The sequence below is a fragment of the Chrysemys picta genome, chromosome 7, assembly GCF_011386835.1.
Source record: "Chrysemys picta bellii isolate R12L10 chromosome 7, ASM1138683v2, whole genome shotgun sequence".
Taxonomy (NCBI): Eukaryota; Metazoa; Chordata; order Testudines; family Emydidae; genus Chrysemys; species Chrysemys picta.
In genome coordinates, this window is record NC_088797.1 from 84940998 (window position 1) to 84965910 (window position 24913).

The 24913-nt window shown below is 44.1% G+C and overlaps 1 protein-coding gene and 1 long non-coding RNA gene across 3 annotated transcripts in view; one reads left to right on the top strand and one right to left on the bottom strand.

The window, feature by feature from the left end:
- The window catches only part of CCAR1 (cell division cycle and apoptosis regulator 1), a 47031-nt gene extending 40196 nt beyond the window's left edge, over positions 1-6835 (top strand). For both annotated transcript variants that reach the window (XM_005297306.5, XM_005297307.5), the window contains exons 22-25: positions 39-159; positions 1029-1214; positions 1836-2041; positions 5344-6835. In XM_005297306.5, the coding sequence (XP_005297363.2) occupies positions 39-159; positions 1029-1214; positions 1836-2041; positions 5344-5403 (573 nt within the window). In that variant the 3' untranslated portion in view covers positions 5404-6835. The remainder of the gene's footprint in view (positions 1-38; positions 160-1028; positions 1215-1835; positions 2042-5343) is intronic.
- A 10285-nt stretch (positions 6836-17120) lies between these two features.
- LOC122174348 (uncharacterized) lies at positions 17121-24430 on the bottom strand. Its single transcript, XR_006176037.2, has 3 exons — positions 24358-24430; positions 21574-21660; positions 17121-17229 (listed from the first exon to the last, which is right to left on the bottom strand). It is a non-coding gene; the product is annotated as an uncharacterized LOC122174348 (long non-coding RNA).
- Positions 24431-24913: the final 483 nt, after the last annotated feature.

The window sequence follows — 24913 nt, forward strand, 5'->3', positions numbered from 1 at the left end:
AAACTAACATAATATTGATCTCCTTTGCTATATTCTAGGTTAAGAAACTACTTAATAAGGTAGTACTTCGAGAATCTTGCTTTTACAGAAGATTAACTGATACCTCAAAAGATGAAGAAAATCAGGAAGAGTCTGAAGCCCTGCAGGAAGATATGTTAGGTCAGTGATCCCCAAACTGTGGGATGTGCCCCCGAGGGGGGGGGGTACAGAGAAATGTTTCAGAGGAGTGTGGTGGGACCCGGGCCAGCCCACAGGGGTGGGGAGGGAGTGTCACCGAGCTCCACTCTACCCCAGGTCTGCTTCTAGCCCCACCCCTGGCTCCCAGCTGTGGCTGGCGGGGCAGGAGGCATAGACAGGGGTACAGTGGAGGCACGAAAAAGTTTGGGGACCTCTGTGTTAGGTAGTTAGTACTAATTTGCCTGATTGCAAAACTTCACCTAAAATCACTGCTGTATTATAGAGATAAGAATGGATAAAATATGTATTCCCTTGAAAAAGTTACAAGTTCAGCCCTTCAAACCAGCAGATCTTGTGAAGTCTACATAGATCTTGCACAGTTTGCAGAACCCAGGGCTTCTGGCTCCCCATGCTCTCTGGTGTGTTTATTGTGCAAACCCTGTATATTGGAATGGGAAAGTAGATGAGCTTGCTGATTATCAGGATTACTTACCTGTGGGGAACGTGGTTGCAGTATCATTCCCCACAAAGGGCAGCCACTCTACCCCTCTCCCTTAGCATGGAGTCGAATTGATGCAGCCATCCTTCAATAAGAGGAGGATGGGAAGAATGTTATGCAAACGGCATTTGCTCTTTTCAGGCCTCCCACCTGACTCTACCAGCTTTTTATCTCCTCCCCCACATATGCAAAGAGCACCTTGGTTCTCAAATATTTAAGATTTTGGTCTTAAAAGGTTTTGAACACATGGCAGAAGGTTCGAGTTTGGTCATTCTTAGTATTCTGGTCAGTTGAAAACTAACACAATTTTAATGGTTTTACATATTTTGTAGCATTACTTAATTTATTTTAGGAAACAGATTGCTGCTACCATCCCCTACTATAAAACAGGAATCTAAGGGCACAGAAGAAAATGTTGGCCTAATTGTGTACAATGGAGCTATGGTGGATGTAGGGAGCCTGTTGCAGAAACTAGAGAAGAGTGAAAGAGTGCGGGCTGAAATAGAACAAAAACTTCAGTTGCTGGAAGAGAAAACAGGTTTGAGAATGTACTTTGAAGATATACCATGATTGTTCTGAAATGTTTATTATAAAATACTACATATACAGTAGATAACACTCAAACATTCTAGAGTTTTTTTGTTTATGATCCGAATTTATAAAACAGTTATGCATTATTAAATTCTATTTTCCCGTATTTCTCTCACACACTTTGAACTTGCACAGCTAACACTTTTGATTGGCCAATCAAATAGGTTGGAGAACCATTGTTAGCCATGTTAGTCCTTTGTGGTGTTTGCCTTTTCTGGTCAAATTAAGTGCAAATCCATATCATACAAAGAACAAGCAAGCTCAGAGTTCAATATTGAATTGCATAAAAAATCAGGTTATTTTACCTGAGGACTTTTTCTGGGGAGTTAATTATTTAATGCCCCATGTGGAGCAGCATAACAGATTATTTTACTTCTCAAAATGCAAGGAGTTTAAATATTAATTATCACATTTTATTAGTGCTAATGCTTAATACTATCTTTTAAAATTTTGTACTAATGTTTTTTTCTAGGATGCAGAAAGAAATGGTAAGAGGCATAGTATAAGGTATTTGAGATAACTTGAGCTTGGGTTTTTTTTTCTTTCTTTCTTTTTTTTTTTTCCCCAGATGAAGATGAAAAAACCATATTGCATTTGGAGAATTCTAACAAAAGCCTGTCTGGAGAGCTTAAAGAAGTAAAAAAGGACCTAAACCAACTACAAGAGAATTTGAAGACCTCAGAAGATACCAATTTGCAATTTGAGGGGCAGCTGAATAAGACAATCAAAAATTTAGCCACTGTTATGGATGAAATACACAGCGTTCTTAAAAAGGTTAGAATCTTGAAACTCTTGAGTTATTATATGTAATCACTTTATAAAGTAAGCTATTTTAAAATGAGTTTTCAGAATATTCCCAGACAATGTACATATTAATCTGTAGTTAAGGCTCTAAATACATATTGGTCATTTAAGTGAAAGAAATATTAATAGAGTGGTGTAGTTTTTAAAAACAAATCTGAAAACCAGGAAACTATTTTAAGGTGTAACCTTATCTATGAAAAGTAACAGTTCAGGTATCTAAAACCACAGTAATTCTGCCTTCATATCACCCACTGGTTGAAATCTGTCCCATACACCACCTTAAATCCTATGTTGAGCAAAAGGATCATATGGGAATCCTTGTGATGTAGGTAGGTAGAGTATTTCCAGAGACTTGCATGGGAGGCATTGTGGTGTGGTGAATAAGGCCTAGAACTTTGGGTGTCAGGAGGCTTGGAGTCTAATCCTGTTTGTGACAGTAACTTCCTTTGTGGCCTTGGACAAGTAGCTTACATATGTAAGCATCAGTTTCACTTTATTTATAATTGGAATGATATTATTTATCTACTTGACTGGGATGTTATAATGCTTGAATAAATGTAGGCTATTGCTGACACTTAGGCCTTGGCTACACTTACCCGGTAGTTCGGCGGCGAGTGATCGAACTTCTGGGTTCGACTTATCGCGTCTTGTCTGGACGCGATAAGTCGAACCCGGAAGTGCTCGCCGTCGACTGCGGTACTCCAGCTCGGCGAGAGGAGTACCGCGGAGTCAACGGGGGAGCCTGCCTGCTGCGTGTGGACCGAGGTAAGTTCGAACTAAGGTACTTCGAACTTCAGCTACGTTATTCACGTAGCTGAAGTTGCATACCTTAGTTCGAATTAGGGGGTTAGTGTAGACCTGGCCTTAGTGGCAGTGGTGATGTTAGAACTCAAAAGTTCCTTGCTTTCAGCTATACGTTGATTCAGTGACACCATATGGCATCTTGGAAGGGTCCATTAACAAATAAAGATTGGAAACATGCCAGATTTGTTTGACTTACCAGAAAAATTCTAATCTACCATAAAATCTTATAAGTGACATTTCAGGAGAATTGTAGTTTTGAAGATGAGGGCAATAGACAAAGTCAGACTTATAAAGGAAAGCTAGCTTCAACTTTATCCATGAAGAGATGGTAGTTTCTCCATAATTTTTCACCAAAGCAATGTCTCTGTGGGAGAGCTCACAGAAGCTGCTACTTAGATATGGTGTTGACCTCTGAATCTCCTACTTTACTCCTGGGGGAATCCTGCACCACTACATATGATTTATGTCCCCTGCAGAAAAATGACTTTTTGATGGGGAAGCAAAGGGAAGCCACAAGAGTGGTCATGCGACCCTCCCCAGCAGTTTTAGGTGCCCAGGGCAGCCAGCAGAGAGGTAAATCACTGAGGCTGGGGGTGGGACTGGGGAAGACCTGGCTCCCTACCCTGCGCCAGGCTCAGCTGCTAGTCCTGGCTGGAGAGGATGGGACTTCCTCTTCCCCTGCACGGCATCTGGGGCTGGGTCAGACCTACCCCCAGATTTCTCCCCTAACTGTAGGAAGCTCTGCAAACTCCCCCCACCCCTGCTTCCTGCACCCATCGCTCCTCAGCTGCAAGGGGAGGGATTCCTATACAGGGAGCTACTCCCCCACCCACCCAACCCCTGTTCATCCAGACCTCCTCATATCCAGACCCTCCCGCTGATCCTCACCCCCCTGCACTCAGAACACCCCCCCCATCCCAATGAGCCCCACTCCCCCTGCACCGCCCCGATGAGCCACCCACACCCAGATCCCTACCCCACTGAGGCCAATCAGCTGCACCTGGATCCCCACCCCACTGAGCCCTCCACATCCAGACACCTCTGCTGAGCTCTCTTCCCCCCCCCCCACATCCAGACCCCCCCATGCTGAGCCCCAACCACCTTCACCTGGACCCCCCTGTAGAGTCCCATTACCATTGCACCCAGAACCCCCCAACAAGCCCCTGTGCATCCAGAGCCCTCCTGCACCCAGATTGCCCCACACAGAACCCTCTCAATCCCCACATGGATCCCCCCACGCTAAGCCCCTCCACACTTGGATCCTGCCTTGCTGAGCCTGCCAGCCCACACCTGGTGCATATGGCATTGGGGGGGAGAGGCGGTGTTTCTGTCCTTGTGCTGTCAGGTTGGGTGCAGCCTCACTGCTCAGTCAGTGTCTGGGGTGGGGGAGCTGCACACCTTGTGCAGTCAGTGGCATGTGCTCCCCAATGCCATGCTGGAGCCTACACACTTATTTAACAAATAAAATGTGCAGAATTTTAAAATACTGTGCACACAGATTTTAATTTTTTGGTACAGAATTTTTAATTTTTTGGTGCAGAATGCCCTCAGGAGTACTACTTGCACATGAGGAAGATGATCAGTAACTGAATGGACCCAGTCATTTAAAGAAAGTTTTATTTTTTTAAATGTAATTAACGTGTTAAAAACAGCATCTTAGATCATTAAAACTGAATTTTAAGAATCCAATTTGCTTTCTACTGTTCATGTTTGTTTAGTTTTTACATTTTACTTATTTTGAACAATGAAAATAAACAAGCCAATTTAGTCAGTTTCACTTTCAGATTCTCATATACTGGCATGTGGTAACACTGTTTAGGTTGCAAAACATTGCACTCTAGATTAGGGGTCGGCAATGTTTGGCACGTGGCTCGCCAGGGTAAGCACCCTGGCAGGCCGGGCCAGTTTATTTACCTGCTGATGCGGCAGGTTCGGCCGATCGCAGCCCCCACTGGCCGCGGTTCACCATCCTGGGCCAATGGGGGCAGCGGGAAGCCACAGCCAGCACATCCCTTGCCCGCGCCGCTTCCTGCCACCCCCATTGGCCCAGGACAGTGAACCGCGGCCAGTGGGGGTCGCGATTGGCCGAACCTGCATGTCAGCAGGTAAATAAACTGGCCTGGCCCGCCAGGGTGTTTACCCTGGTGAGCCGCGTGCCAACCCCTGCTCTAGATGTTTTTGGTTTCTTTAAAAAAAAAAAAAAAAATCCATGGGAATATAAAACAGGTAATTTAAATAGACCTAATTTTGTGCCTAGCTTAATCTGTGGGCCCTTAATTTTTCAGAAAGGAATTGTGTTGCAGCTTAGAAATAATAGTTTTCATAAAACACACCTGATATTTTAACAAGTTAAAACAGTATACCTTGTTTTCATTTTAAGTTTATAGGCCCTTTAAATTGGTTTCCAGCTTAGTTTAGGGATACTGCTAACAGAACTTACGCTACTGCCTTTTCTCCCCTTTTTATAGGATATTGTAAAGAATGAAGATAAAGATCAAAAATCCAAAGAAAATGGAGCAAATGTATGATAAAACTGCTGCTGTTTAGAAGAAAGGTGTTACATAATGTAATATAAATCATGATATCAGAATGTATGGAAGTGATGCATGTTTGATTTTTTTTTTTTTTTTAGTAGTATAAATTTCTTAGTTCTAAAAAGATGTATAAAGTTTTATGAATGTGAGTCAGCTTCTGAAGATTGCTTGTAATTCATAGCATTCAATTTATTTAGACACTCCTTGAGAGAAAATAATTTTGCATTGCAGAATGTTTTAGGATGAACTTTGTTATAGTTTTAACCCTAATAAAGTTCATCAACCTAATGGACAGTAGGAAGTATTTAATTACCAAATGGTTTTTCATTAAAGTCTAGTGAAATCAAAATGTTCATTATTTATAGAATTGCCATTTTTAGGGTTTTATTTTTATTTGTCTAATTAGTCTTTTTAAATTTAAATATAAATCATACAATAGCATGCGGCTTAATTTTGCAAGTAAAGATTTTTTTTTTTTTTAAATGCTTGAATTTTTTTTTACTTGTCATAACTTTCTTTTCCCTTCCAATTGTAATTTTTTCCCCCAAGGCTGCTCCTATTAAAAGCCTCACAATATATAGTAGTTCAGATGAATTAAGAAAGCAATAGAAACCCTCTACAGTGTTGGTAGGGCTGTGGGATTTATATGAAAATATACAGGCCTGTTTTAATGTACGTCATTTGTGTTCCTTTAACTGTTCTTATTTCTGGATTGATATATATGCTACTTTTTAAATAACAAATGCGGTGTATTAAAATGTATGGTTGGATACCAGGCCAGTGGATGTCATGTAATTGCTTTACCTGGAGCAAATGCTGCCATTTTAAATTGTCTCCTTTACTCGAATTTGACTTCTTTCATAGCTTGTGTAATTCCTTCTAAGATTGAAACAGCCCTCCAGAAGAATATTAAATTATAAGGGGCAGGACAGTTTTTGTTTTGATGGTAGTGGTTGAGGGGTGTGTGTGTGTGTGTGTGTGTGTGTTTGTGTGTTAATAAATTACCAGGGATCTAAATTAAAAGTTGACTTGGCATCTTTGTCAATGGCAACAAAACAAATATGAAGTATCAGAAATCATACTTTGGTGCATCTTTTCAGAAAACTTTCAGAGGGGGAAAAAAAAGGTTGGGGGTAGACAAATAGTTTTTTCTTGCTAGAATGGAGAATTTTAGCCAAGGATTTTGTACCTACCTATCCTGGGTAACTAAATAACCTGTTAAAAGAATCAAAGTGCCATACTATGTATAAATAACCTACATGGAACTCATGTGGCTCCTTAAAAAATGCATTACAATGCCTGAAATTGTTTTGTTTAAAAAAAAAAAACAAAAAAAGTCGGTGCTTTTATCACTTGTTTGTGTTTTGGTTATTTGAAGCCAAACTAGTGCAATGTTCTTAACCATTAAAATAGCATGCAAAAACTCCCCCCTCTTGTTTTATTTCAATTAAGATTAAATAGTATATGCAACATCTTAAATAGCTTTTTAGTATTTTGTTTTAAAAAGCAAAGTCCTATAATCAAGACAGGCAGTAATTAACTTGCATTAAACATGCACACAAAGTGAGTAAAAAGATGAAAAGTCTATTTCTTGCCTTTTTCAGTCAGGTTTTATTTAACAAGGACAATAATGAAATCATTCTTATAAACAACCTAATGAAATTTTAATAGACTTTGATAAAAGCTTCACTGGCTAAAATTCTTCAGTGGCTAAAAATACATGTTCATACTTTTACCTTTGTACAGTTTGGCCAATACAGTATGTGTCGCCACTGAATTTTAAAACTAAAGATTTTGCACACTATGCTTTCATAATGGACTAAGGAGAGGAAAAAGTCAGTTTGTTTTAATTTTTTCAAAAGGAGTGTTTAACAACTGCTATATAGTATCCTAAAAGTTATTAAATCCATGATTGGGGAAGAAAATTGAACCTTCACAAACACCTCAGAAAAGCTAGTTCACTTTAAATCAATCAAGAAAAGACCAAGGTGGTGATGTGGGTAGGGGTGAAACATCTGTGAGAATAATTTACCTTGGGCTTTTAGGGTGCTTATCATGTGAAGATCTTAAAGCATTCACAAACATAACATAATCAAGCCTTATCTCAGTCCTGTGAGGAAGGCAACATAAGATGGTTGACTTATAAAGAGAAGAATTGTGTCACGGGCCAGAATGGTTATAGTCCGACTTATGCTTTGATGTGACCACATCTATAATACTGTGAACGGTTCTGGGTACTTCTTTACCAGAAAGGAAACTGAAAGGCAAGAAGAATGAGACAAATTGTTTGAAGAAAATATATTGCTGTGTATACAGAGGCTAGCCAAACACTGGAGCCCTGGGGGTGGAAAACTGAGGATGAACAGCAGAATTTTCTTCCCTAATCTTTCACCAGAATAATCTTTGTAAGGAAAGTAGTGAAAACTCCACTGTGAATTGAGTTTGCTCAATTAGACTGGAAAGAATGCAAATGTATTGTAGGGAGCAGTCCTCAATTATTGGGGAAATGGGTAAGATCCCAACAGTGGGGATTTGGACACATCATCTTCCATTCATTGTAAAGGATCCCATATTTCTAAAACTAAATTGGCTCTTTATTAAGAGAACTATTTACAGAGATGCTGCAACTGCAGCTACCATTCTAGCAATGAGCATACAGACTGACTTAATAGTGCCCCTTCTGAAGTCTTCCCTTCTGCCACCTCTGCTCTTCCAGGTTCCCTGCAGGTTGCTACACCTGCATTCCATAGTCTGCTTTAAGTATCTCGTCCATTGTTCTCTGTATCTCTCATTTCTGTGATCTTCATCAAGGAGGGTATATCTGCTGTCAGCAGGCACAATTCTCAAGCTGCCTGAAATCGTTTATCAACAGGTTCCACTTACTGAAAATCCAATTCATTTGAAGTTCTGGGCAGTTTCTAGAAGAAATGTTCACATTCCAAAGCTCTATTGTAGAAAGCAGTGAATCTAAAGCTGCTCTTGCTCTGGGAAGCAGGATAAATCTTGGTCAGTATTCGAGTGACCAGATGTCCCGATTTTACAGAGACGGTCCTGATTTTTGGGTCTCTTATATAGGCTCCTATTACCCCGCCATCTCGTGTCCTGATTTTTCACACTTGCTGTCTGATCACCCTAGTCAGTATGGTGATGCAGCAGTCCAGCAGAGGGAGTGAGCCCCACATAAGGGGATATGTCTGAGTAGCGTCCATTATGAATTTAAATGAGCAAATCTAACTCTTGAGTAACGTCCAAGCTAATGGATGTCTGTGAATGATAAAAAAATGAGCCATTACAGACATTGAATCTGTCTCCCCTTGTTAGTATTCTCACACTTGTTATCTAACTGTCTGTCTGTACTAGGCTAGCTTGATTATCACTTCAAAAGTTTTTTTTCTCTTAATTAATTGGCCTCTCAGAGGTGGTAAGACAACTCCCACCTGTTTATGCTCTCTGTATGTGTGTATATATATCTCCTCAATATATGTTCCATTCTATATGCATCCGAAGAAGTGGGCTGTAGTCCACGAAAGCTTATGCTCTAATAAATTTGTTAGTCTCTAAGGTGCCACAAGTCCTCCTGTTCTTCTTTTTGCGGATACAGACTAACACGGCTGCTACTCTGAAACCTTTCAAAAGAATTATGAATGCTCAGTATTTTAATACTGAGATATAAGCAAAGTACACTAGAATAAAACTAAACTTACATATACTGTACACTTATTGCAATAAAGAAATTGTAAAAGTATATAATTTTCAGCTGTAAGGCCACAGTTGTACATACACAAAATAACTTGTGAACAGTTGCCTTTAGCCTACACATTTTGGAGGTTCAGAGGTACACAGAAGAAAAATGGAGGAGAGAAACGCTGAGCTGCAGTAGGAGGGGACAAAGACAAGTGAAGACAGCACATGGATGGGGACTTGCATGTTGAAAACCATGATGGTGACATTAAACCACATGGTTGTCCTTGATTCTACTGATATACTTTGTCTCAATGCTTGTGCAGCACCACAACAGACTATTGTGGGTGGGTGACTGTTGCCTCTTTCCCTACACTCTTCAGCTCATCCTTTGGGACTGTAGAGATGCTATTTATGGGTAGGGTCCTGTGTATTTTGTGATTTCATGCTGCAAAGTTCACTCTTTGATGTGGAATTGTTCTCCAGATATAAGCTTGTTTGAGAAGATAATCTAAAAAATGATTTGACTAAACAAATACAGAGCTGAGTCTGCAGATGGATTGTAACTACTCCTCTGAGTAGTGAACTTCCCATTCACACTTTAAGGTGAACTAATTCTGACCCTTGAGAAATGACTTTAAATAATATGAATAACTTTCACTGCTGATTGGTTTATCAGAAACATTCAGCTAATATATAAAATATATAAATATTGTGCATATTTTTATTATTGCATTCCCCCCGCTCCCCCACATTTTGGCTTTGGGAGCAAAAAAAAATGGAACTAACGTGACGTGCCTGTTTGTTTCTGTTCTATTCTATTCCTCCTTTCTCTTTTTTTTTTTTTTTTTTCTTTTAAGAGTGTAAGTTTTCCATGATAGGGACAGTTGTTCAGCACTTAGGGGGAAAAAAGGGCCTTGACTGAGGCCTCTGAATGGTCTGCGCTGTATTGTGGATCCATGCTTGTGGATTCGGTATTTTAAAGCCCATGATTGAATGCCCACGCTGCATGGTAAACTGGGTTTATAATTTCTGGACACAGGTCTCTCAACCATGCTAATGCATCCATGCTGTACTATGTGGACCTTCTGATTCACGTCTGGGGCTTGAGTTGCACCCACCTGTAAAATAACAGGGCTTGGACCAGAGTCTCAGCAGCACTCAGACCTCAACTCACCCCCACAGGTGCGTCCTAGGACTTGAGTGCTTGCTAAGCCTGAGTCAGGTGGTTTTGTGTGTGGATGGTAGGGAGGTTTGGGCTCAAACCTGAGTCTGAGCCTACGTTTACAGTGCGGTGTAGACATATTCAAAGTACTACCATAATAAAAATAGTATAAATAATAAATGCTCCCTTGCCAGTTGCCAAAATCTCCAGCTTTCCCCAAACAAACTTCTACAATACAGTTTATATAGTTATCTATATAAAAATCTTTCATTGAAAACATTACAGTAAAATAGTTATGATATCAAAATGTATCTTCCATAAAGTACGTGTAACATTGTCTATGGTCATCCTGATGTTTTGCAGAAGTTTGACTATTTTGCTGTTGTGTTTTGGAGTCAGGATCTGGAATGTAGAAAACCAGTTTTTCTTACTAGACTTTGTTAAATCTTTGCTATCTTTAACAGATGTTATATCAGAATAACCCATATTGTATATACTGTAGTTAAGGATGTGAAGAAAATGTATGGGGCTTATGAGAAGTGAAGGCAATTCCCTTTTCCCCCCCAAATAGCTGTACGTATATTTCAGCAATCCCCTGCACCACTAACTTGCCAATTAATAATAGTTCAGTTCTCTTCATCCTGCTTCCCCAAAACAGTACAGAAAAATACTGACCTTTATCTGATTTGCTTGCTTAGTATTTGCTGCCATTCAGTTTTTGCCCCTCCGTGGCAGGTTACTAGCTTGAACAAAGAACTCTTTGATTCTACAACAAACAACTATCTCATACGGTTTGTGAAGCACACACCAAGCAGCAATGACTGGCAATAGAATTCAGATTACTATCACTTCTATTTGAGTACTTGCATCACCCCCATCATTGCTGTATTTGAGCACTTTCCTTATACTTAATATTGGAAATAATGATCACTCTTCCTTGGCAGCCTGTATGAGAAATAACGTGATTAGTTTATAGGTTGGTGTGGGAGAGTGGGTGTGGCGTGTGATGAATTTATTGTGGCAAAGCTAAACTGAATGAATTAATTTTGCATTTATCTCCACAAGCTTGATTGTTCTTTTACAACTGAGTGCCATGATAGAGGTCCAGTTTCTGTGAAAGTTCTGTCTCCTGCACTTGTGAATCTCCCACATTGGTCAACGAATTGTTCCAGTAGAATCTAGCTATTTGTGGGAGGTGATGGTAGGAAAGAGTCTCTCTCTGCTGGGTAGGGCCAGTCCTGTGAAGGCTTTCAATATCAAGAAAAAGAACTTGAACTGGAGCCTGTATTCAATGGGAAGGAAGTGAAGAGAGCAAAGCAACAAAGTGATATGTTCATGGTCACAGTTGTTAATAGACTGCTGCATTTTATATCACTGGAGATTTTTCAGTGTGAGGCTTCATTCCTAGATACAAGTTGCAGTAATCAAGCAGAAGAACATAAAGGCATGGATTACACTGGCCATGTCTGCCTGATAAATGAGTGCAATCTTCTGGCCAGTCATGGATGAAAGTGAGGTTGGTTTGGTATTTTGGGGGAGGGGGGTTGTTTTGCTTTTTTGCTACCATGGCTGTTTGAGGATGCAACAGCACTGAGGATTCTAAGAACTCCGAGGCTGCTCTTTGATTTAGCAATGTGGGGGCAGATGCATTTGATAGTAAGAGAAATTAATATCTAGCTCTTTTCGTCATTAGATCTCAAAGGGTTTTACAAAGGAGGTAAGTAAAATGGGGATAATTAAATAGATGGGGAAACTGGCACAGAGAGATGAATTGACTTGCCTAATGTCAACCAGCAGGCCAGTGCCAGAGCTAGAAACTAGGTCATCTTTATCCTAGTCCAGTGCGCTATCTGCTAGGCTACATTGCACTGTTAGAGTGAAGGTGTTCCTCAGATTATTTCCCTTTTCTTACCAACATCATCTTTGTCTTGTTTTGGTTTGGTTTTAGTCAGCTGATTTTCATCCAGATGCAGATCTCAGCTACCCATTGACAAAAATGGGGGATGGTGTTGCTTGCATTTATACATTCAGATAAACAGAGCATGTAATACCAGCTGCAGTAGTGCCATCTAGTGACCCTAATATTATTTACAAGGGGAACTGATGCCCTGTTTAGATACAGTACCTGACTCCTAGAATAAAGTCAAAATGAGGAAGTAATGTAGTCAGCCATAATTTTGATAATTCTGATCAACTTTTTAAATATTGGTAACATTTAGCTTGAAGTGTTTTTCAGATTTCACTCTTGGCGTCAGTATCTAATGTCTTAAGAACAGAAGGGTTCTTAATTCAATATCTGCAACCACCACATGTCCTAGGACTAACTTCAAAGCATGCAATAAAAGTTTTAATTTTCCTCTTTATTGGGCTACTGCAGTTTCATTATTATTAACACATGGGGTTTTTATTAACGAGTTTCCTTTCCACTTCAGTGCTTTTTGAGTGCTGAAATTGTTTGGATTTATTTAGGTTTTATTACAATTGAAAGTTCTCATATTGGTTATTTTAAGTGAATATTTTCAATCAGTAAGACTATGCCAGAGGAGCCATACTAAAAGATGGTGTTCTGTTGCATAAAGAAGTCTGTAGAAACTAAATTCTCATAATCTTGAAGAATTAATATATTACATCATTAGAAAAATTAATTTTACAAGTATCCTTTCTTTTATTGATGTCTTACAGCACAGTCACCATGTCTGGGGCTGTACAGAACATATGAGTCAGTCCCTGTTCTGAGAAGCTTTCGTTCTAAAGTAGGTAGTGTTCATCCAGGCCAGTTAAGGGGTTCGGTCACCATCTGCCGCATATCTTGTGTCTGTGTAGCTGTGGTCCAGAGCTCTGACTCTAGCAGCCTATCTGCAGCCCACAAGCCTCATCTAGTCTTTGCCCAACATGGTTAGTTCTTGCAGGCTGACCTTAGTACCCTTCCAGCCCTGAATTCACCCCAAAATTGTTCTGCAAGAAGCACCAGTCCCTCTCACTGGACCCTCAGAGAGAGGGTGTTAGGTTCTCTGCCTTTACGGAGACAGTAAAACACTCCAGTCTGTTAACTTTCTAGAAGCAGACACTTTACTGAACTTACACAGCACTGATGCTTTATAATGAAAGCAAAACAAGTTTATGAACAAAAGAGTATGGGTTAAATTATACCAATTAAAAGATAAAGGAAAGTGCATAAGTTACTGCAGCCTCAGGATATGTTCGTGACCTTAGGGATACTTAACCTAGTATTTGATAAGCCCTTTACAGGGAACTGCTCTTTCAGAGCTCAATTTCACACAAAGATAATTTTACATTTTTTTTTTTTTTGCTGATCAAGTGTTACATGATTTAGCAATTTGTGATATTTTTAAACTAGTGAAAGATTTTTTTTTATGTTTAGAAATTGAATATTTGGTTTAAGATTACCAAAAAATTCTGCAGAGTAATCGTTGACTGACCATTACTCTAGTCCAGTGGTTCCCAAACTGGGGTTTGTGAACCCCTGGGGGTTCACAAAATGTTACAAGGGGTTCTCAAGAAAAAATTCCCTAATGGCGGACAGAGCTGTCCCTAGAGACCCTGGGCAGCACGGGGCCAGCAGCCCGAAGCCCCTGGACTTCCAAGAGCTAAGCAGATCAAAGCAAGCATACCTATCACACTGAGGAGATTTAAACTTCAAGACTCCTTATAAGAAATGGAAAGGGAGGTGGATATTTTTTGCTGTTTTTCAAATTAAATAGGCAGCTAGTATTGTTTTTAAAATTATTATGAAGAACAAGTTTAAGCTTTATTGTAACATGCGCTGTTTGCCTGGACTGCTCAAGACCTGAATGCTTGTGTAGGAGGAACTCTGAGTTGGCTTCTTAAATACCTTCATGCTGTTTCACAGCTAATACTCGTTGATGAAACATAGGAGCCTTGTCTTATAACAGGCTTATTCAAAGTTATACAAGCTACGAAAGTGAGATCTTGGAAGAGTGTTGCTGTTTTCATAACGTAATAAAAATACTGTAATGATAAATAATAATTAAAAATAAACTGTAATAAGCATGTCATAAAACAAATTTTATATTTCCAAGATCACTGCTTTCATAATTTATACTTGGGTAAAGGAGAAAATCCCTGGAAATAGTCATTTTTAGGAGGGGGTTCACGAGACTTGACATTTTATTGAAAGGGGTTCACAGGTTGTTAAAGTTTGGGAACCACTGCTCTAGTCCTAAAGTTACAGAGCAAAATGTTGCAATAAATTAGTTTTTACAGTTTTAGAGCTGGGGAGGCAGTGGATAATCCCTCAAATGTCCTCTTCAAGCTGCCTGGATAGAAGTTACACAACCTTCATAGCAAACTAGAGGATTTTTGAGAGAGTCCACTGATATCCAGCACAATGCGGGTACTGGACTGGAAGCTCCGTGCTAGTGCTGGGGATGAAAAAGTGTTGAAAGCTACCTGCCATTGCTGCTAGAAAAAAAAAAATGATGGCCCTAAAAAAAAATCATGCCAAGATTCTGCCATAAGAGACAACTCACCAAGTTTCTTCAAGCCAGTGCTGCACAGCCAGTGGGTATTTGATGAATTATGGTTCCTGGACAGACATGGTAGAAGCATAAGCTGCTTGCGGTAAATGCTGAGAGATCATCATTTAGATTGATGACAACAAAAAGTGAACAATAGCATTTGCGAAGTTGCATTTTCTGTATGAAGACTGACTTTTTGTGAAACCTTAATTTCTGCTCCAAGTTTTGTTTTTTATTATAGAGGAACTATTGTGGGGGGAAGCACTCCAGCTAAAACACGAAGTAGCACTGGTGAGATCATAGCAAAAGCTTTGTTATGCTATAGGCAAGTGTCATAAATATAAAGGGAAGGGTAACAACCTTCCTGTATACAGTACTATAAAATCCCTCCTGGCCAGAGGAACAAAATCCTTTTACCTATAAAGGGTTAAGAAGCTCAGGTAACCTAGGTGGCACCTGACCAAAAGAACCAATAAGGGGACAAGATACTTTCAAATCTGGGATGGGGGGGGAAGGCTTTGTTTTGTCTGTCTGTTCTGTGTGCTTGCCGGCGACAGATCAAGAAAGCAAGCAATCCAACTCTATTAGGATTACTAAATACTAGCAAGGAAATGCGTTGGCTTACTTTTATTTTGGCTTGTGATTTTCTCTGTGCTGAGAGGGAGGTGTATTCCTGGCTTTCTTTTTGTAACTTTAAAGTTTTGCCCAGAGGGAAATCCTCTGTGTTTTGAATCTGACTGCCCTGTGAGATTATCTTCCATTCTAATTTTACAGAGGTGCTTCTTTTAACTTTTTTCTTTCTAATAAAGTTCTGTTGTGTTTTTTTTTTAATCTGATTGGTTTTTTTTTTTTTTAGTGGTCTAAAAAAAACCCAAGGTTGGTTTGTGCTCATCTTGTTTATTCTCAAGCCTCCCTAGGAAAGGGGGTGTAGGGCTTGGGGGAATATTAGGGGAAAGTAGGAACTCTGAGTGGTCCTTTTCCCTGAGTTTTGTCTAATCACTTGGTGGTGGCAGCATTACCTAATCCAAGGTACAAGGGAGAATTTGTGCCTCCGGGAGTTTTTAAACTAAGCTGCTAGAAATAAGCTTAGGGCGTCTTTCATGTGGGTCCCCACATCTATCCCCTAGAGTTCAGAGTGGGGAGGGAACCCTGACAGCAAGAGAATGCCTAAACATTCAAAAGAAGAAATACTTTGGCAATTAAAATGCTTGATTGTGTTTTCTTGTCTCATTAAAGCCAATTCTCTATATTTTCCCTGCGTATGTGCCAGATACTTCCTGAAATCCAATCACTGCACATAATGAAACCAATGAACCAGGAAAGTTCTCTTTTCTTGCTGTTTGCTTTTGTTTCATTTGCTTTTTATATTTTTAAAGGAAAGTATCCTACTCTTAAAACATACTCATTTTCACATCCTGACTTAAGTTTTTTAAATTATTTTATTTTTCTCTCATGCTGTGGTCTCTCCTTACACACGTTGACTCCCATTTAGTCTTGCTTCTTAAATCCCAGATAGCACTGATATATTTGGGTTTATTTTGAGAAAATGTAGATGACTTTACTTATAGTTATAAGTGGGGTTTTTTCTACAGATACATCAAGAAAGTTGCTGTCCTTGACTTAAGCTCTTTGTCCCTAAGGCTTGTCCATGTTTTCAAGGACGAGATAAGATACACAGTAATGTACCATTATCAAGCTACAAATCTGTCCATTTCAAGATGTATGTATTCTTGAAGATATGGTATTTATCATAGAGGAATCTACTTACTTATTGTTCATTAAGGGGAATCTGACAGCAGTAATATAAGCTCAGTCCATATGGTTCTAATAACAGGTCCTCAGCAACCGTTGTGAAAAACCTGCCAGTACTATTATGATACTTTTAAATTTGTAGAATGTATTGATTTCTTACCACCATGCCTATCCTAATTATAGCACAGCGCTCACATATCGTTAAAATAACCCAAATTTAGGGAGACTGAATAGATCAGGGAATTTGGACTTGTCTGACTCCTTTGCTTCTAGGTCATCAGTTAAAATCCGAACCAGCCTGAGCATGAACACAAGTTGTTTTTCTATGGCTGTAGAGAGGGGCTGAATGTGGGTGGTCTCAGTCCGTCTCCTGGATGACAGCTGTCCACTTCTACAAAAGCTGCCAGCTCACCTGGCCCCCTCACAAGGAGATGGGCAACAGAAAGGAGAATGGGGCACTAGGGCTCACTTCTTCTTTCCACCCCAAACTGGGAAGCCATTCCAGGAATACTGCTTCTCCCACTCCCCATACTCCATAGGCAGCATCAGCATTCTTCCAGGACTAGTCTACAAAAGGCCCAATCTCATCAGGCGTAGTCACCAGCAACATTAGCCTTATCTCCTCCATCTCACACCACGGCTCCTTTCACAGGACGCATCCTCCATTGCAAGCCATACATGCTCCAAATCAAAGCCTGGCTCCTCCATGGATTCAGAAGTAACCTATTTGGACACAATCAAATAGATGCTTTTGAATAGCAGGTGTGACACCACCAGACATACTTAGGCGCACAAATGGACTAGATTTCACAGCTGGTGTGCCTCCCACCAAGTTGATGCAGCATGTACTCTGCTACCGCTTATCCTGGACTACACCTTAAATAGACAGGATTATCCACAGGCTCCATTCGGGTACACTTGGTGGCAATCACTAACTTTCACTGCCCTATACATGGTCATTCCATCTTTGCACATCCACTTACAAAACATTTTCTGAAGGGTCTTCAAAATCTTTATGCTCATATCTGAGACCTGACCCTTGCCTGGGACCTTGTCCTCATCCTTCTATGTTCCCTGACTAGACCCCCCATTTGAATCGATGGCAACCTGTTCATACGTGCACCTATCAATGAAAACAGCCTTGTTGCCATCCCTTATGCCCAGTGAGTTGGTAAAACTGTGGCTTTTATGGCATATCCGCCTTGCACGTTGTTTTATAAGGACAAAGTTACGGTATGCCCACATCCAAGATTTCTACCCAAGGTCCCAACATCTTTCCATCTCAACCAACCAATACAACTTCCTTGTTTCTTCCCAAAACCTCACAGCAACCAACAGGAAGCAGTTCTACACATCCTAGACATGAGACAAGCATTAGCCTTTTACTTAGGACTAAACCTTTCCAAAAATCACCACACTTATTCCTCTCCACCACCGAAAGATCCAGAGGCACTGCCCTATCTAAACAACGCCTTTCAAAGTGGATCTTGCAGTGTATACATTTAACCTATGATAGATAACCTCCTACCTCAATCAGAGCACATTCTTCTTCGAGTGATTGCTCCTGTGTATTCCACAGTAGGTGCGTGTGTTCGTCATGTGCGCCGGTGCCGGAAATTTTTCCCTTAGCAGTACCCGTACTGGGGGAGCACCGCAGTGACCCCTGGAGTGGTGCCTGTATATCCCGCTATAAGGGGAGCTACGGGCTCCCCCCACCCTCAGTTCCTTCTTGCCGCCAGTGAAGGTAGTCGGAACTTTTGTGCTCCAGCTCTGCTGTAGCCTTTCTTCTCGACCTTAGTGGTACCGTTGTAGATTGTTCTTCAGTGGGTAGAACGGGATTAGGGCATGCCCCATGCCCCAGGCTTCAAGTTGTGCGACTCCTGTTGCAGTTCTATGCCCAGGAGTGACCCTCACGCTGAGTGTCTTCGCTGCCTGGGTGAGACTCACATCAGCGACCATTGCAAGATCTGCAGGTCGTTCAAGCCAAGAACCAAGAAGGAGAGAGACTTCAGACTTTGAGCTCTCCTGATGGAGTCAGCGCTGACTCCAATGCCGGTGCGCAGATCGGACTCGGCACCAGCTGCTGCGTCGTCGGTACATAGAAAAGCCCCTTCGACCAGTCGGCGCCCGTTCTCCCTCCAAAAAGCAAGGTAAGAGCTCGGCCTTGCAACAACGCAGCGATAAGGACAAGGGGGAGGCTGGTCCCGTGCTGGGCAGCCCTCGATCTAGCCCAGGCTCTAAGGCTCTGACTCATGTGGAGCAGAGCAGCCTGGTACTGTCGACCCAGGCAACCCCACCGGTACAGATGCCGTCGACGCTGGAGGCGGTGCAGGCTCTGAAGGGTATTATGTCCCTGCCCGTTCCGAGCTCGCAATCAGGCACGGGCCCTAGGTCGCGAGGCAAGCCCCCTTTGGGTGCCCACTGGACCTCTCTGAGCAGCCGCAGTTCCCGCTCCGAAGATCACGCCCCGCACCGCTCGGCGCACAGCAGTCGCTCTTCCAACAGCTCCTGGCCACCGTAGATGCCGGCCAGACCATCTGGGCTGCCGTCAGGATGGGAGTCGCGGGGACACTCTCAACGGGACAGATGTCGCTGCTCCCGTTCCCACTCCCACTCGTCTAGGCGCCACACCAGAGGCTCCCCTCGGGGTACCTTGGCGTCAGGGCACCGAGCATTGCATCGCTGTCACGCGTCCCGAAGCAGTTCGTTGTGTGGGTACCGTTCATCATCGTCGAGATTCCGGTCCCGGGGGAGATGACGCCACAGATGCCGCTCCTACTGCTCCCGTGGCACCAAGCGTTCTTCGGCGACCTCCGCCTCGGCACACGTCCACCCACCCTCGGCACACACCATTTTACCGGGGCACATATTGCCATCCCGTGCTCAGCCGAACCAATGGCCGCTCCTGTTCCAGCTCCCGCTCGTCTAGGTGCCATGCCAGAGGCTCCCCTCGATGTACCTCGGCATCAGGGGACCAAGCTTTGCGTCGCCGTCACGCGTCCCAAAGCAGTTCATTGTGTGGGTACCGTTCATCATCGTTGAGATCCCGGTCCTGGTGGAGACGACGCCACAGATGCCGCTCCTACCGCTCCCGCAGCACCAAGCGTTCTTCAGCGATCTCGGCCTCGGCACACATCCACCCACCCTCTGCCCACGCCGTTCCACCGGGGCACATATTGCCATCCCGTGCTCAGCCAAACCAATGGCAAGGGAGTCTGTAGCAAGAACAGTGGTGCCAGTGGGCACCGTGGCCATCGGTGCCAGCCCAAGCAGAGGCCCGTTCAGTTGCTGGAGTGTCCTGGGCTCCATCGGCCTCCTCTGGCCTCCCACAAGACAAGTCGGCAGGTCAGGAGTCGGCCAGGACTCTGACCTCGGTATCAACACCCCGGCACCGACCGAGGTGCCCAGCTCCGTATGGGCCCTCTCTCCGGTACCGGACGACACCAGAGCGGCACCTCCGCCATCGGTCCCGCAGGAGGACTTCAGGCACACCAGGACCTGCTAAAGCGGGTGGCTTCCAACCTCCAATTGCAGGCCGAGGAGATGGAGGATCCGTCCGATTCCCTCTTTAATGTCCTGTCTCCCTCAGCACCGGGCCGCGTGGCCCTGCCTCTGCACCAGGATATTGCCAACATTTCAAACTCCTTGTGGCAAACTCACGCCTCCTTGGCCCCAATGTCGAAAAAGGCCGAGAGGAAATACTTTGTGCTGGCGAAGGACCATTAATACCTATATTCACACCTGGCACCCAACTCGCTCGTTGTGGAATTGGTAAACTACAGAGAGCGTCAGGGCCAGCCCGTGCCCACCCCAAAAAACAAAGACACCAGGAGACCGGACTCCTTTGGCAGAAAATTTTATTCGTCGGCTAGCTTCCAGCTTCGCATAGCCAACCACCAGGCCTTACTGAGCAGATACAACTTCAACCTGTGGGAGTCCCTGCCTAAATTTGAGCCCCTCCTCCCAGACCGGGACAGGAAGGACTTCAAGGCCCTGGTGGAAGAGGGGTTGTCAGCAGCAAAAGTGGCCCTGCAAGCGGCGTCTGATGTGGCAGACACGGCGGCCTGTTCGATGGCTTCCGCGATCACCATGCGCAGGGCGTCATGGCTCTTGTTGTCCGGGCTGTCGACGGAGGCACAATCACTGATGCAGGACCTCCCGTTCGATGGCAAGGAGCTCTTTGCAGACCAGACAGACGTCAGGCTGCATGGGATGAAAGATTCCCACACCACCTTGCAGACCTTGGGCCTCTATGTTCCTCCGGCTAAGGACAAAGCCAAATTGCTTCTGGCAGCTCAGCCTGCAAGGGGCAGATATGAGCCCCCGGACAAAAGGCCCAGAGACCAGAAGTGTCGGTCTCAGAGGCAGTCCTGCTCTGCCCCGCAGCCTGGTCCCTCTAAGGGCAAGAGGCAAGGGAAGAGGCGGTTTTGACTATCTGCAGGGGGGCACCGGGCCTGTTGCCAGGGAGACCCCCCGATTTAATAAAGTTTGTGTTCTGCAACCGATTGTTTGTTTGCCTTCCTCAGGGCGTGGTCCCGCATAACTTCGGACCAATGGGTCCTCAGTATTATCTCCAAGGACTACGTGTTGCAGTTCACCTCACCCCCGCCAAATCACCTGCCATCCACGATGGCCCTGTGGGACCTGGAACATGTCCGCCTCCTGCATCAGGAGGTGGACCGGTTGCTCCATCTAGGGGCACTGGAAGGGTTCTACTCCCGGTACTTCCTGATCCCGAAGGCGAAAGGGGGTCTCAGGCCTATTCTGGACCTGCGCGACCTGACCAGGTTTCTAACCCGTTCCAAGTTCTGCATGGTGTCCCTGGCCTCTATTATCCCCTCCCTGGACCCAGGGGACTGGTACGTGGCCCTGGATCTCCAGGACGCATACTTTCATGTCTATATTTTCGAGAGACACAGACACTTCCTCCAATTCATGGGGGGAATGGACCACTACCACTTCATGGTCCTCCCTTTTGGCCTATCCACGGCACCCAGGGTTTTCACGAAATGTATGTCTATGGTTGCGGCCTACCTCAAGCGGGAAGGCGTACAAATCTTCCCTTACCTGGATGACTGGCTCCTCAATGGGAAGTCCCGTTTCGAAATGGAGTCCCACATAGAGCTGCTCCTCTCGACATGCGCCGATCTAGGCCTGGTCGTGAACAAGACCAAATAAACATTAGTGCCCATTCAGCGCATAGAGTTCAGTGGGACCCTGCTGGATTCCTCCAGGGCCACAGCCTCTCTCCTCCTGGACAGGTTCGAGATCCTAAGGGATCTCATCGCCTTGGTCACGGCCTTCCCGGTGACCACGGTGAGGGCATGTCTTCGGATTCTGGGACACATGGCAGTGTGCACTTGCGTGGTCTGCCATGCCAGGCTCCGTATGAGGCCCCTCCAATTATGGCTGGCCTCCCATTTCTCCCAAGCTCGGGACAGTCTGGACAAAGTTCTCACGGTCCCATCTCTGATACTCACTTCCCTTCTATGCTGGTCCTGCCCAAGCAATATGTTGCAAGGGGTTCCCTTCAGCGAGGCCAACCCGTCCATAGACCTGATGTCCAATGCTTCGGACCTGGGCTGGGGAGCCCACACGGGGGACGTGCAAACCCAGGGAACGTGGTCGGCCCCGGACTTGCCCCTTCACATAAACATCCAGGAGCTCAGGGCGGTTTGGTTGGCGTGCGTGGCGTTCCTCACGCACCTCCGTGGCAAGGTGGTCAGAGTCCTCACGGACAACACCACTGCCATGTACTATATCAACAGGCAAGGTGGGACTCGCTCCCTAGCCCTCTGCCGGGAAGCCCTGAACCTATGGGAGTTTTGTATAGCCCACGATATCTCCCCTGAGGTCCTTAACCTCAGAACCCCCCATACGTTTTCCATAGGGATAAAGTCCAGCTCTGCCCACACCCGACGTTCCTCCCGAAGGTGGTCTCCACCTTCCATATGGAGCAGATCATCTTCCTCCCCATGCTCTGTCCTAAGCCCCACTCCTCTAACAAGGAACGCCGCCTCCACACGCTAGCTGTGCGTAGGGCATTGGCTTTTTATCTGGATTGGACTAAGCCATTCTGGAAATCCTCTCAACTCTTTATTGCCTCGGCCGAGTGGGCTAAGGGGCAACCCATCTCCACCCAGCGGCTTTCCCGCTGGATCACCTCGTGCATACGCACGTGTTATGACTTGGCAGGGACTCCGCTGCCACCGATTGTAAGGGCACACTCTATGAGGGCTCAGGTCTCATCAGCTGCCTACGTCGCCCATGTCCCCATCCAGGACATTTGTAGGGCGGCCACGTGGGCCTCAGTTCACACATTTACTTCGCATTACGCGATCGTCTCCCAGTCTAGGGATGACGCTGGGTTTGGCAGGGCGGTACTTCATCCCGAACCATCATGAACTCCTACCCATCTCCAACAGATATTGCTTGGAATCACCTACTGTGGAATACACAGGAGCAATCACTCGAAGAAGAAAGGACAGTTACCTCTTCCGTAACTGGCGTTCTTCGAGATGTGTTGCTCCTGTCTATTCCACATCCCATCCTCCTTCCCCTCTGTCGGAGTTGTGGGGGTAGAGGGAGCCCGTAGCACCCCTTATAGTGTGATATACAGGTGCCACTCCAGGGGTCGCCACAGTGCTCCCCCGGTACGGGTACTGCTAAGGGAAAAACTTCTGGCACCGGTGCCTGTGGCGAGCAGGCACACCTACTGTGGAATAGACAGGAGCAACACATCTCAAAGAACGCCAGTTACAGAACAGGTAACTGTCCTTTCCACACCCTCATTATCCAGCTTGATAGCCTTTCTCAATAATGTCCCCATTGATGACATTTGCAAAACAGCTACATGGGCATCGTCTGACACTTTTGTCCAGCACTAAGCTATTACACACAACGTCACAACGGAAACTCTCCTAGGATATGCTGTCCTATTATAGACAGTCAGTGTCACTCCGAAACCCCAGCCTTCCAATTAGGGGCACTGCTTTCTAATTACCTAAAAGTGAAGCACCCATAAGAGATAGTCAATAGGTGGACCGTGGGCCAAATCCAGACCGCCAGACCCTTTTGAACGGACCCTGAAATCTTTTCATTTACTTACTATTATTTTTTATTATTATTATTATTTTCTCTGGAGGCTGGACCTTGACTATACCTTTGACCAAGAAATGTAGACCTTGACAAAAAATAATTGACTATTCCTGAGATACGGACACAATGCGAAGACAAAGGTTACTCACCCTGTGCAGTAACTGAAGTTCTTTGAGATGTGTGTCCCTATGGGTGCTCCACTACCCTTCCTCTTCCCCTCTGCTTCAGAGTTAAACAAACATACTGTGACGTTCCTGTCTAGTGTTATCTGGACCAGTGGTCTGCTAGGTCATTTCAATCCTTGACTCTGGGAACCGTCTTACCCTACTCTGCTGTGAGAACCCCCACTCCTGGGCTGTTCACACACAGCATCTGGCATGTAAGCTGCTCCCAGTTACTTGCAACCAAATGACACTACTAGCCAATATCTCCAGTCCCAGACACAACCCTAGGAACCTCCATCTTGCAGTTATGCCCACTGGACACCGCGAGCTTATATGAGTTCGTCAATTTAACAAAGAAATTGATATGTACCAGGCTTGTTATCCAAAGGGGAGCCTCTGACCTGTTTCAAACCAAACGCACTGCTTCAGGTAGAAAAAACAAACACATTTATTAACTATAAAGAGAGATTTTAAGTGATTATAAGGCAAAACATAACAAGTCAGATTTGGTCAAATGAAATAAAAGCAAAATGCATTCTAAGCTGATCTTAACACTTTCAATGCCCTTAGAAACTTAGATGCTTCTCACCACAGACAGACTGGTTGCTCTTCAGCCAGGCTCTCCCCTTTGATCAGTGCTTCAGTCGCTTGGTGTGGTGTCTGTAGATGTAGGTGGAAGAGAGAGAGAGAATGGCAAATGTCTCTCCCTTTTATCATGTTCTTTCTTCCCTCTTGGCTTTGTCCCCCCACCTTCAGAGTCAGGTGAGCATTACCTCGTTGCAGTCTCAAACTGACCAAAGGAATGGGGGTGACTCCCTCCAGAGTCTAACAGATCCTTTTGTTACTGCCTAGGGCAGAACCCTTTGTTCCCGTGAGGCTAGGTTTGTCCCATACCTGCCCTGATGAGGTGTGAACTGACGCTCTGCTCTTGGAGAGTTTTTGTTTGGGCTTGCTTTAAGCCATGAGGATACATTTTCAGCCTCGTAACTATATACATTAAATTATAACCTATAACATTACTGTAACAATTACTATAACAACCATGCTCAGTACATCATGAGCCTTCCGAAGACACCCAACATGACAAATTTTGCATTGGATACCACACAATCATTTTACAAGGATGAACATGGGGGTGCTGGGTG